At 35.0% G+C, this 13,488-nt stretch overlaps 1 protein-coding gene across 25 annotated transcripts in view; it reads left to right on the top strand.

Moving 5' to 3' along the window:
• ctbp2a (C-terminal binding protein 2a) overlaps positions 1–13,488 on the top strand; it is a 131,342-nt gene that overhangs the window by 79,613 nt on the left and 38,241 nt on the right. The window contains exon 1 of one of the 25 annotated variants that reach the window (XM_068214452.2): positions 10,018–10,433. The exons of the other annotated variants lie outside the window; for them this stretch is intronic. Within the exon in view, the coding sequence (XP_068070553.1) occupies positions 10,403–10,433 (31 nt within the window). The 5' untranslated portion in view covers positions 10,018–10,402. Of the gene's footprint in view, positions 1–10,017; positions 10,434–13,488 lie in introns of those variants that run through there. 25 annotated transcript variants of the gene reach the window in all.

Genomic DNA, 13,488 nt, shown 5'->3' with positions numbered 1-13,488 from the left:
TCTCTGTATGAACACAGACGCAGATGCTGGACGGGCCACAAATTGTTTAGCACACTAGAAAAGCAGGGGGAGAAAAAAAAAGACATGAAAGAATCGTCTGATGCTTCGCTTTGTATGCTGAATGGATGTCTATACCTGAAGGCCAGATGTTTATCTGTACAAACATCTACTCAAAGAAACTGGTTTGCATCCTATTACAGATATGTGTTTCCTAATGAAACTCAATGGATGATTGATGCGATCTGATTGGATGGTGAAAAGTGGGTGTTAAAGGGGTGGAGTTTTGTAAATGAAAGCAATCAGTGACTAGCTTGTTTATAAATCAGCACTTTCGTTGTGTTTGTTTATTATCCAGTAAAAGTATGTTTATAATTTTTATTTTGTGCAGTTATTATAACTTAATTTCATAATCAGTTATTTTACTTTTTATTTATTTTATTTTAGTGTAGTTTATTGTTATTACCACTTTAACATTTCATAATAAATAATAATTATATATAATGATGCATAAAGAATAAATGATCATGTTCTATAAAGAAAACTACTACATGCATTCAAATATATTTTTAATTTTCTTTTCTTTTTAAGTTTTTCAACCTTGTAATTTGCTTTTTGTTTTGTTTTTATTATTTTATATATATTATACATATATATTTTTTCATTTATTTGATATTTTATTTTATTTTCAATTTAATAAATTTTTTAATTTTATTTTGGTTTGTTTTTTTATTGATTGTATATTTTATTTATTTATTTAATTTTAATTTAATTTCATTTTTAATTTCATTTAATTTCATTTTATATAATTTGATTATATTTTATTTTGGTTTTTATTTATTTTATAGTTTATTTTATTTTTAATTGTATTTAATTTTATGTTATATTTGTTTTTTTATTATTATTTTTAATTATTTTGGTTTTTATTTAATGTTTTATTTTATTTAATTTTATTTAAAAAATGAAAGTTTTATTTTATTTATTTTTATTTTTCATTTAATTTATTTTTTATTTTGTTTTGTTTTTATTTAATTTCATTTTGATTTATTTATTTTGTATTATTTTATTTACATTTAATTTAATTTTTATTTATTTAATTATGTTTTGCTTTGATTGTATTTTATTTTATTTTATTTAACTTTATTTTATTTTGAAAGCAATGAAAATGAAAGCAATTTGTGACTAGCCGATGCCAATAAATCAGCTTTTTCCTTTTTGTATTTGTTTCATTTTTCACTCTGTGTGAGCGTGTTTATTTGTGCATTAGTGTGTGTGTGTGTGTGTGTGTGTGTGTGTGTGTGTGTGTGTGTGTGTGTGTGTGTGTGTGTGTGTGTGTGTGTGTGTGTGTGTGTGTGTGTGTGTGTGTGTGTGTGTGTGTGTGTGTGTGTGTGTGTGTTTGCTGTAACTCTATTCCCGATGTTAAGCACTGTCACCTCATAAAGAGCCTCTGTCTTTAGTGTAACAAAACACAGCTGTGTGTGTGTGTGTGTGTGTGTGTGTGTGTGTGTGTGTGTGTGTGTGTGTGTGTGTAGTAAAACTCTCATTCCCTGGTCCAATCTCTCCCTCTGAAAGGCCAGATGGCTCCTGTCATATAGAGAACTAACAGAAGGAGGGAGCGAGAGAATGTGAAACTAATGAATAGAAGAAGAAAAAAAGTATTTTTGGGAACGAACCGGAGTGAGAGAGATCACATCTGCTCTGTGTGTGTGTGTGTGCTTCAGAGTGAAGATTGAATGCTGTGATAATTATCTGTGTTAACGTGTTGCTTGTTTTCTCTTGTTTGGTCATTACACCAGGTTTACTTACTCATCATTCTGATTCAACAGATGAGATTGGATATTATAGTTTAATATTTCATTACTGTCTGGAATCCTCGCTTCTAATTGGTCAGTCGTGACATTGTACGGTATGTTGTTCTCAAATAACAACTGCTAAATAATGTAGGCTCATTCAGGAACATCGAATCACCGTCAGAATCAATATTATATAATACGTAGGTTAGTATAAGCTTCATTCATATGCTTTAGTTTCTGTCGCTTTGCGTTTTTGACTGTTTGGTGCCATCTTGGAAATTAATAATACATAGGTTAGTATATGCTCCACTAAGCTGGTTTTGTTTGTCAGTTTTGCGTTTTTGACTGGCATTTTTGTTTGGTGCCATCTTGTGACTGAATATTGCGCAGGTTGGGCAATACTCCATCAGCTTCCCTTAGCTGGTTTAGTTTCTGTCAGCTGTGTGTTTAATTTAGAGCATTGTCTGCTGTTAAAACTAGGCTAGAGCATCGTCTGTTGTTAAAAGCTAGCCTAGAGCATCATCAGTTGTTAAAAACTACCCTAAAGCATCATCTGTTGTTAAAAACTTGCCTAGAACATCATCTGTTGTTAAAAGCTAGCCTAGAGCATCATCTGTTGTTTAAAACTAGCCTAGAGCATCGTCTGTTGTTAAAAACTAGCCTAGAGCATCGTCTGTTTCTAAAAAATAGCCTAGAGCATCATCTGTTGTTAAAAACTAGCCTAGAGCATCGTCTGTTGTTAAAAACTAGCCTAGAGCATCGTCTGTTGTTAAAAACTTGCCTAGAACATCATTTGTTGTTAAAAGCTAGCCTAGAGCATCATCTGTTGCTAAAAACTAGCCTAGAGCATCGTCTGTTGTTAAAAACTAGCCTAGAGCATCGTCTGTTTCTAAAAAATAGCCTGGAGCATTGTCTGTTTCTAAAAATGATCCTAAAGCACTGTCTGTTGTTAAAAACTAGCCTAGAGCATCATCTGTTTCTAAAAATTAGCCTAGAGCATCATCTGTTGTTAAAAACTAGCCTAGAGCATCATCTGTTGTTAAAAACTAGCCTAGAGCATTGTCTGTTTCTAAAAATTAGCCTAAAGCACTGTCTGTTGTTGAAAAATAGCCTATAGCACCGTCTGTTGTTGAAAATTAGCCAAGAGCATCATCTGTTGTTTAAAAATTAGCCTAGAGCATCATCTGTTGTTAAAAACTAGCCTAGAGCATCATCTGTTGTTAAAAACTAGCCTAGAGCATCGTCTGTTGTTAAAAACAAGTCTAGAGTGCCAACATCTGCTGTCAAAAAGTAGCCTAGAACGCCATCTGGTGTTAAAAACGTAAGTAGCCTAGAGCAACATCTGGTGTAAAAAATAACCTAGCAGCATCTACTGTTGTCTACTGTTAAAAACTACCTAGAGCACCAGCTACTGTCAAAAACTCGAATAAAGCACCATTCTGCTGGTAAACTACATTAGAACGACATCTGGTGTTAAAAACTTGCCTAGAGCGCCATCTGTTGTTTAAAAACTAGCCTAGAGCACAGTTTGGAGTTAAAAACTAGCCTTGAGCACCTAATGGTTGTTAAAAACTAGTCTAGAGCACAGTCTGCTGTTAAAAACTAGCTTAGAGTGTGTCTGCAGTTTAAAAACTAGCCTAGAGCACCGTCTGCTGTTAAAAACAAGTCTAGAGTGCCAACATCTGCTGTCAAAAAGTAGCCTAGAGCGCCACCTGCTGTTAAAAACTAGCCTAGAGCGCCACCTGCTGTTAAAAACTAGCCCAGAGCACCGTCTGCTGTTAAAAACTAGCCTGAATCATCATCTGCTGTTAGAAACTAGCCTAGAGCGCCACCTGCTGTAAAAATTAGCCAAGAGCTGCTGCTAATCTGCTATTAACAACTAAGCTCAGAATGAGTTTAAGAGAGAATATTGATGCATTTTGTAAGTCTTATAATCGATGAAGAATCTTTTGCTTAAAGTTTTATTATCACAAGTATTTTGTACAAAGAAAAAAAACTATTGGAATATTTCACTTGAAAATCAAGAGTATCTATTAAAAAAAATCATTTTGGCTTTTATGTTTGTTTTGATCAATTGTGCAGCCCTGCCATATTCTTGCTTTTTTAGCATTTCCCTCCTTTTCTGAAGCCTGTTCTGTACCTCAAAAGAAGTGGTAATTTAGTCTCTCATGCACATTTTCATGCTGCCTTCTCTTTGATCCTTTTCGCAGGAGCTCATGGTATACAGACTGCTTTTTGCTTCTGTACCTTTAAGGCTTTATGTAAATGCCCTCTGTTGTAATTGACCGACCGGTGTAGTGTTGTTCATCAAATTACTGAATACTAAAAAGAGTTGATATGCAAATGTGGGCGGTTATATGCTAATGAGCTCATAACTGCAGAGTTTTCTGAAAGGTCTGTTAGTTCTGTTTGTCCTAAAGAAAGCTTTGTGTTGGGAATACATACCTTGTTCCTATGGTATGTGTATAATACTGTGTAATGTTTAATTAATATTTAATAATTTATAACAAATATTTGTCTTTTTCGTTCATTAACTTGAAATTCACTTCATTTATTCCAGGGGTGTCCAAACTCGGTGCTGAAGGGCTGGTGTCCTGCAGATTTTAGCTATACTTGCCTCAACACACCTGCAAGGATGTGTCTAGAATGCATGGTAAAGCTGCGGTCACACTTGACTTTTCTCCCCATAGACTTCCATTCATACGTACGCATGCGTCAGACCGGATACGCAGGGTCATGTTAAGTTCGCAGGTTGCTGCGATGCAAAGTTCAAGCTTGGTGAACTCTGACCTCTGAAATCGCGTAACTTGACTGCGTGAGACCAATCGAGGATCAACACATGACCTTTCTGGACAGAAATTTAAAACATAAAACAGAAATTTAAAGCTGCGGTCACACTAGAGTTTGTGTGTGCGAAAGTCTGTCGTACGGCGCTGCGAAAAGGGGCGGGATTAAACAATATTATTAGACATTTAAAAAAGCGAGCGATTGTTCCATTCTTTAAATTCCTGTACAGAGAGGTCATGTTTTGATCCTCAATTGGTCTCACGCAGTCAAGCGATGCGATTTCGCAGGTCAGAGTTCACCAAGCTTGAGCTTTGCACCGTAGCGACCTGCGAAACTCGACGCATGACCCTGCGTTTCCGGTCTGACACATTTGCGTGGGTATAAATGGAAGTCTACAGGAAGAAAAGTCAAGTGTGACCGCAGCTTAAGAGCTTGATTAGCTGGCCCAGGTGGGTCTGATTGGGGTTGGAAGTAGGGAATGTGCACATCGATGCTCGAGTATCAATATATCGATACCTAGAAGCTTCTAATCTGGTATCAATATTTTTTTTAAGTATCGATATTTCAACTATTTAATAATTTCTGCATAACTAAATGTTTTAGTGCTGTGACCAATCAATCTGCGGCAGAACGTCAAGTGAGCGATATTGCCTTTCAGATAACTTACAGTACGTACTCAACACACGCACACTTCTGCATGGGAAGAAATGATGACAGAGAGGTAACGTAGTGTGTTGTCACACTCATTAGCTGAAAAAGCATTGCATGAGCAATATTTGTGATAAAGTCGTACACAGCAACAATACAAGCAGTATTGCTTGATGCTATATATATATATATGTGTTTATGTATATATATATATATATATATATATATATATATATATATATGTATATGTATATGTGTGTGTGTGTGTGTGTGTGTGTGTGTGTGTGTGTGTGTGTGTGTATATGTATGTATATATATATGTATGTGTATATATATATATATATATATATATTATATATTATATATATTATATATTATATATGTATGTATGTATATATGTATGTATGTATATATGTATGTATTATATATATGTATGTATGTATATATATGTATGTATATGTATGTATATGTATGTATATATATATGTATGTATATGTATGTATATATATATATGTATGTGTGTATGTATATATATATATATATATATATATATATATATATATATATATGTATGTATGTATGTATGTATGTATGTATGTATGTATGTATGTATGTATGTATGTATGTATGTATGTATGTATGTATGTATGTATGTATGTATGTATGTATGTATGTATGTATGTATGTATGTATGTATGTATATATATGTTTGTGTGTATATAATACAAATTATGAGTGACACAGTGGCTCAGTGGTTAGCACTGTTGCCTCATAGCAAGAAGGTCACTGGTTTGAGTCTCGTCTGGGTCAGTTCGCATTTCTGTGTGGAGTTTGCATGTTCTCCCCATGTTGACGTTGGTTTCCTTCGGGTGCTCCAGTTTTCCCCACAGTCCAAAGACATGTGGTATAGGTGAATTGAGTGAACTAAAATTGGCCTTAGTGTATGCGTGTGACTGAATGTGTATGGGTGTTTCCCAATACTGGGTTGCAGCTGGAAGGGTATCCGCTGTGTAAAACATATGATCGATAAGTTGGCGGTTCATTTTGCTGTGGCACTACCCCTGATGAATAAAGGTTATTAGAAATGAGTTATTAAAACTATTATGTTTACAAATGTGTTGAAAAAAATCTTTCCGTTAAACAGAAATCGGGGGGGGGGGGGGGGGGGTATACAGGGAGGTTAATAATTCAGGAGGGCAAGTAATTCTGACTTCAACTGTATGTACAGTGTTTTGTATCTAATGTGCAGTGTAAATCCTATTTTCCGTGGTATGTCCCGTGTAAGGCTGGTATTGTGTTATCTCAGACTAATTGTGTTGATCTGTGTTGACCAGCTGTGTGTTATGTGACCCTCTGCTCATGTGGCGACTGCTGCACAGCTTTAAATTCCTTTCTGTGTGTGTATTTTTTTCTGAAAGTGTAGCGAATATCTTGACTTTCGGCGGGAAATCCTGTTAAGTGATTTGGGACGGTGTGTGTTGGCCACTGTGAGGGTGTGTGTTCGTTTGGTCTTAAGTGGGTTAAAATCACTCATTCGGCTCTCCTGTACACAACATGAGCTGCTCTGTGGCTTTTTGTTTGTGCTGTTCAGTGGGCTTTGTTTCCTTTCAGCCGTTCTTAATCATTTAGTGTTTATTAATTGGTTTGCTCATTTGTGTTGTGGGTTGCACATTTAGTAGCTTGTCTTTTATTTAATACATTTTTTTCATTCATTTCTCAATTTGTTTCTATTTAGTTTTTGATGCCTTTGTTTATTCGAATGCTTGCTTGATTGTTCAAACTTTTATTTGATGCTCAATAATTATATTTTGTTTAGGTTTTTGTTTCTGTATTTTGGTTCATTCATTCATGTCATTGATTGTTTGGTGATTTGTGTCATTTTTATATTCAAATACCTACCTGAATTTGTTAAGAATGTTTATTTCATTCATTCATTCATTCATTCATTCATTCGTTTGTTTGTTTTTTCAAGTCTGACATTTGAACCTTTTTAATTAAATTGTTCATTCATTTATTGTTTTTATCCATCCATTCATTCATTCATTCATTCATTGTTTTCCTTGTTCGGTCATTGGTGTGTTTTTTGATTATTTTCCATTGTTCTTCTGTTTTTAAATTTCTTCATTCATTCAATCATTCATTTATTTATTCAATCATTTATTCAGTCATTCAGTCGTTTGTTTTTTTCAAGTCTGACATTCAAGTCTTTTCATTAAATTGTTTATCATTCATTGTTTGGTCATGTTTGGTGTGTTTTTTAATGATATTCATTTATACATTCATTCATTCATCCATTCGTTTAGTCATTAGTTTGTTTTTTGTGCCATACATGTACTTAAATCCTTGTCTTTTTTCATTAAATTCATTGTTTGGTCATTAGTGTGTTTTATAATGGTTTTTGTTTGCATTCATTCATTCATTTATTCATTCATTCATTCATTCATTGTTTTCCTTGTTCGGTCATTGGCGTGTTTTTTGATTATTTTCCAATGTTCTTCTTTTTTCAAATTTCTTCATTCATTCAATCATTCATTTATTCATTCATTCATTTATTCAGTCATTCAGTCATTTGTTTTTTTAAAGTCTGACATTCAAGTCTTTTTCATTAAATTGTTTATTCATTCATTGTTTGGTCATGTTTGGTGTGTTTTTTAATGATATTCATTCATACATTCATTCATTCATCCATTCGTTTAGTCATTAGTTTGTTGTTTGTGCCATACGTGTACTTGAATCCTTGTCTTTTTTCATTAAATTCATTGTTTGGTCATTAGTGTGTTCTATAATGGTTTTTGTTTGCATTCATTCATTCATTCATTCATTGTTTTCTTTCATCCTTTAGTTGTTTGGTAATTAATGTGTTCTTTGATTATTAATTTTGTTAATTTGTTTTAAAGTCATTCATTTATTCATTCATTTAGTGTTGTTTGTTCCATTAGTGTACTTAAATCCTTGTCTTTTTTTATTAAATTCATTCATTCATTGTTTGGTCATTAGTGTGCTCTTTAATGCTCATCATTCATTGATTTGTTCTTTTCTTTGAATGTTTAATTAAGTTTTTTAATAAATTTACTGTTCATTTGTTTTAAATTCATTCATTCATTTGTTTAGTCACTAGTGTCTTGTTCGCGCCGTTTGTGTATTTAAATTCTTGTCTTTTTTCATTAAATTTATTTATTTATTGTTTGGTCATTGGTGTGCTTTTTAATGATTTTCATTCATTCATTCATTCATTCATTCGTTTAGTCATTAGTGTGTTGTTTGTGCCATTAGTGTACTTAAATCCTTTTCTTTTTTATTAAATTCATTCATTCATTTGTTGGTCATTAGTGTGCTCAAATGATTTTCATTCATTCATTTGTTTAGTCATTAGTGTGTTGTTTGTTCCATTAGTGTACTTAAATCCTTGTCCTTTTTTTTTATTAAATTCATTTATTGATTCATTCATTATTTTGTCATTAGTGTGCTCTTTAATGATTTTCATTCATTCATTCATTTATTCATTCATTCATTCATTCATTCATTCGTTTGGTCATTAGTGTGTTGTTTGTGCTATTAGTGTACTTAAATCCTTGTTTTTTTTCATTAAATTTATTCATTCATTCATTATTTTGTCATTAGTGTGCTCTTTAATGATTTTCATTCATTCATTCATTCATTCATTCATTCATTTATTCATTCATTCATTCATTCATTCATTCATTCGTTTAGTCATTAGTGTATTGTTTGTGCTATTAGTGTACTTGAATCCTTGTTTTTTTTCATTAAATTCATTCACTCATTTCTTGGTCATTATTGTGTTGTTTGTGCCATTAATGTACTTAAATCCTTGTCTTTTTTTATTAAATTCATTTGTTAGTCATTAGTTTGCCCTAATGATTTTCATTAATTAACTAATTAGCTAATTCATTCATTCATTCGTTTAGTCATAAGTGTGTTGTTTGTGCCATTAGTGTACTTAAATGCTTGTCGTTTTTCATTAACTTCTTTAATTCATTTGTTGGTCAGTGGTGTGCTCTGATTTTCATTCATTAATTCATTCATTCAGTCATTTGGTCCATCAGTTTTTTTCTTGGTCATTGGTTTGCTGATGTTTTACAAGCATGTTTATAAATATGCAATTGTTTCTTTCATTTAATTCATTTTTTATTCATTCATATGTTGTACTTTCGTTCTTTCACTCGTTCATTTCTTCATCCATTCATTGACATGTATTCTTTGATTTTTATTACTTGATATTTTTTTGCCTTTTTTAAATTGATTCTTTGTTTAAGCATTTTCTTCAATCATCCATTCACTCTTATTTGTTTAGCAAAGCTTCATTCGTTCAGTAAACTCTCCATTTATCCAGCTTGTTTGTTGATTCGTTTGATTTACATTAACATTCTCTTTAATTTGCACGTTCAGATTTCTTCCCCTCCCTACTTTGATGTTCTTTCAATCATTTTGCTTGTTTTTTTGTTACATTTTTTTTCACTTGCTCTTTCATTTCTGCCTTTTTTCAGTTAACTATTTCCCTCTAACCTTCATTCTCACAATCACTCACTTTGTGTTCACATTACATAAGCCAAATAAATAGCATTTTAAACAGACAGAAGTGACTGTAATTGTGCAGCATGCAGGCAGAGGGTGAATAAGAGGAGGAAAATAAAAGAAAGAAAGAGAGAGATGTGAGTGGAAGGGAGAGGCTGGCAGTCTCTAACCACTGTGGTCTCCAAATCATAAATTTGAGAGCGAGGGAGTGCGGTTGAGGGAGGGGGGAAAAAAGGAGTGGGTCTAGGAAAAAAAAAAGAGCAACAGAAGGGGGAGTGATTGGAAGCGTGAGGAGTGGAACGGCACAACTCGTTTGCGCTGGCACTCGTGTAGGGAATTTTTGACCCTCTCCTCGACTCGGCCAGGCGTAATTATTCCTCTCCTCTTTCACCTTGAGAGGTTTGTGCAAAAAATGAGACGAGAGAGAGGGGGATGAAAAAAACGGCAATCAAGATGGACAAACCGAGAGTGCGGAGCGAGGACGGCGGACTCCTGAGCGAGTAGACCAGCTGAAATCTCTCTTGTATGGGGGAGTGAGCGACAGACAGAGACCCCCAGGACACAATCACAGGAGAACCATTTTTTCCCTCTCTCTACCGCCTCCCTCCATTTTTTTTTCTCCCCCGTTTTTTGGGCTGCTCTTCATGGGAGGAATGTGGAGGCAGCATTTTCCAGGCAAGACGCATGTTTCCCAAATTGCCCAAAACTGTGTGTGTTTGCGTGCATGTATATGTGTGTGTGTCACAAGTGCATGTTTTGGCTGCTGTCTGTGACACATCTGCAAACTAGTTCGGCATGTTGCACACACATACACGTGTGCAAACACACAGTGCATTGTGACTCCTTATTATTAATGTGTGTGTGTGTGTTTGGCTAATAGATCAGGAGGGGTGGAGAGAGAGAGAGAAGAAAAAGTGACGCAGCACAGATACACTCTTATTAGACACTCACGTATGCACCTGGTTTATTTCAGGTCTTTTATTTAGCAAGTTTTAGCTGCGTTTCTTGTGAGTGTTTGGTGCAAAGAGGGGGTGTGTTTTGCATTTTGGACATTTTTGGTTTGTTTGTTTGTGCGTTTCATTTGTGCAAGTGTGTACTTATGTTTGTGTGACGGTGAGAGATGAGGTTGCTTGGTAACCATAAGCAGCAGTTGACAGTGAGGTGAGGCACTTGGCTGCCAGCTTATTTTTTTCTGTACAAGATTGCTTGTCGCACACTCTACACACACACACACATACACACACACACACTCACACACTTTTATTAAAATCACAGCGGCACACCTAAGCAAGAGGTGGGGAAACTCACACATACAGTGTGATGCACACCCTGCCATATTTAACACACACACACACACACACTCTCACACACAGATCCACGTCAACGCAGCTCCATGGAAAAATCTCCTCATTTCCTTTTGTTTTTTTCAGACTTTTATTGTTCACGGGATTTCAAAGAGAGTATTACATTTCTCTCTGTCTCTCTTGCTCACTCTCATTAGTTTCTCATATAGTAAAGCCAGCAGAATGAAAAATCCTTTATTATTTACTCACCTTTGTGTTGTTTTTTATTTCATCTGTTTAACACAAGTGGAGACGTTGGTAATATATTCAAGGTGCTTTTTTCTGAGTTGCAAAGAAATGCCATAAATGTAGACTGATTTATTATTTGCTTTGATTTATGCCGGCAGCTAGCTCTCTGCAACTCTCCCATGGTCGCCCACTGAAGCTAAGCAGGGCTGCGCCTGGTCAGTACCTGGATGGGAGACCACAAAGGAAAGCTAGGTTGCTGTCGGAAGTGGTGTTAGTAAGGCAGTCAGTTTGGTACTCAACCTGTGGTCTGTGTGGGTCCTAACGCCCCAGTATAGTGAAGGGGACTCTATTCTGCTCAGTGAGCGCCGTCTTTTGGATGAGATGTTAAACTGAGGTCCAGACTCTCTGTGGTCATTAAAAATCACAGGATGTCCTTCGAAAAAGAGTAGGGGTTTAACCCCGGCATCCTGGCCAAATTTGGCCACTGGCCTCTGTCCATCTTGGCCTACTAACCTAGGGTGTCCGCAGAGTCTTAAAAAGTATTAAAAGTTGCTAAATTAATAATGAGAAAATGAAGGCCCTTAAAAGCTATTAAAAAGTCTTAATTGCGCTATTACGAGGTCTTAAACTTTGTTCAAGCATTGTCCAAAGTGTTTGACTCCAAAAACACATAAATATATAGATTTTCCTCCTAATATTAATAACAGCGTGATTGGTTCGGGATTGGTTCGGGCCGGGGGGCGTCTGGCCAAACTCCTCCATGTGGGTGAAGTCAAGTAATTTGCGACAAATGCTGGAATGTGATGTGACGCTCTCCACATGAAGCGAAACCACAGAGCGGCAAAATGGGAAAATGTAAGTTTGCGTACTCCTGGTTGGAGAAAGAAGAGTTTGACATGTTGCTGAAAACAACCGCTTAATTCATTAGTTCAAGCTTTGTTTCTTCCGAGGTTATCTGAGTTCTGTTGCGTGGTTGTGCTCTATTGATTTATTTAACTACAACTGTTTATTAGCAACAGTTTATTAAGTTAAAGGTTTGATACTGATTGGAGCTTGAAGTGGCGATGATGTCTTAAAATATTCTGAGAAGGTCTTTAAAAAGTCTTAAAAAGGTATTGAAATTATCTTTAGGATTCCTGCATATATCCTGTAAACATCCCCATATCATAATTGGCTTCATCACGTTGTCTCCTCCTCATCTGCTGGTGTGTGGTGTGCGGTCTGGTGCAATATGGCAGCCGTTGTGTCATACAGGTGGATGCTGCACACTGGTTGTGGATGAGGAGATTCCACTCAATGTGTAAAGCGCTTTGAGTGTGCAGAAAAGCGCTATATAAATGTAAAGAATTATTATTATTATTTATTATAAATGAACATCGAGTATGATGATTGGTCACATGACAACAACATTTTGGGCTTGTTTTGAAGTATAAATGTCTAAACATTAAATCATTTAATAAGATTAAGTTAAGGTGTTGGAAAAAATGTATTCAGTTTGGCTTTATTCTTTATGTAAAAGTCTGCTTGTATGGTAAATAAACAGCAAAATTGTTTTTTAATGGAGCAGCTAAGTGGCTCAGTGGTTAGCACTGTCGCCTCACAGCAAGAAGGTTACTGGTTTAAGTCCTGGCTGGGTCAGTTGGCATTTCTGGTGGAGTTTTTATGTTCTCCCATTAATGACGTGGGTTTCCTCCGGGTGCTCATGTTTTCCCCACAGTCCAAAGACATGCGCTATTGGTGAATTGGATGAACTTAATTGGCGATAGTGTATGTGTGTATGAGTGTATGGATGTTGTTGCAGTTTGATCAGCATCCGCTGTGTAAAACGTACGCTTTATAAGTTGGCAGTTCATTCCGCTTTGGCGACCCCTGATGAAAAAAGGAACTAAGCCGAAGGAACATGAATGAATAAATGAATCCCATTAGTTTTAAGATTACATGTTTTAAGCATACATTTTGATTTATTTAATATGTTGTAATAAATATTCACGAATATTTATTTAGACATTAGTTCTGAAATGAAGTACAGAATTAACAGATGACCGCTGGTTATTATAAATGGTATTAGTAAATTAGTAATTATAGTGAATGATGGTCAGAACAAGACAATTGTAAAGTTTTTTTTTTTTTTGCACATAAAATATCTCATACACAAACTGACAAAAGTCTTATCGTCAATCCCAGTTGTAAGAGCAACA

The sequence above is a fragment of the Danio rerio genome, chromosome 17 (assembly GCF_049306965.1).
Source record: "Danio rerio strain Tuebingen ecotype United States chromosome 17, GRCz12tu, whole genome shotgun sequence".
Taxonomy (NCBI): Eukaryota; Metazoa; Chordata; class Actinopteri; order Cypriniformes; family Danionidae; genus Danio; species Danio rerio.
This window is presented reverse-complemented; position numbering and strand designations above follow the sequence as displayed.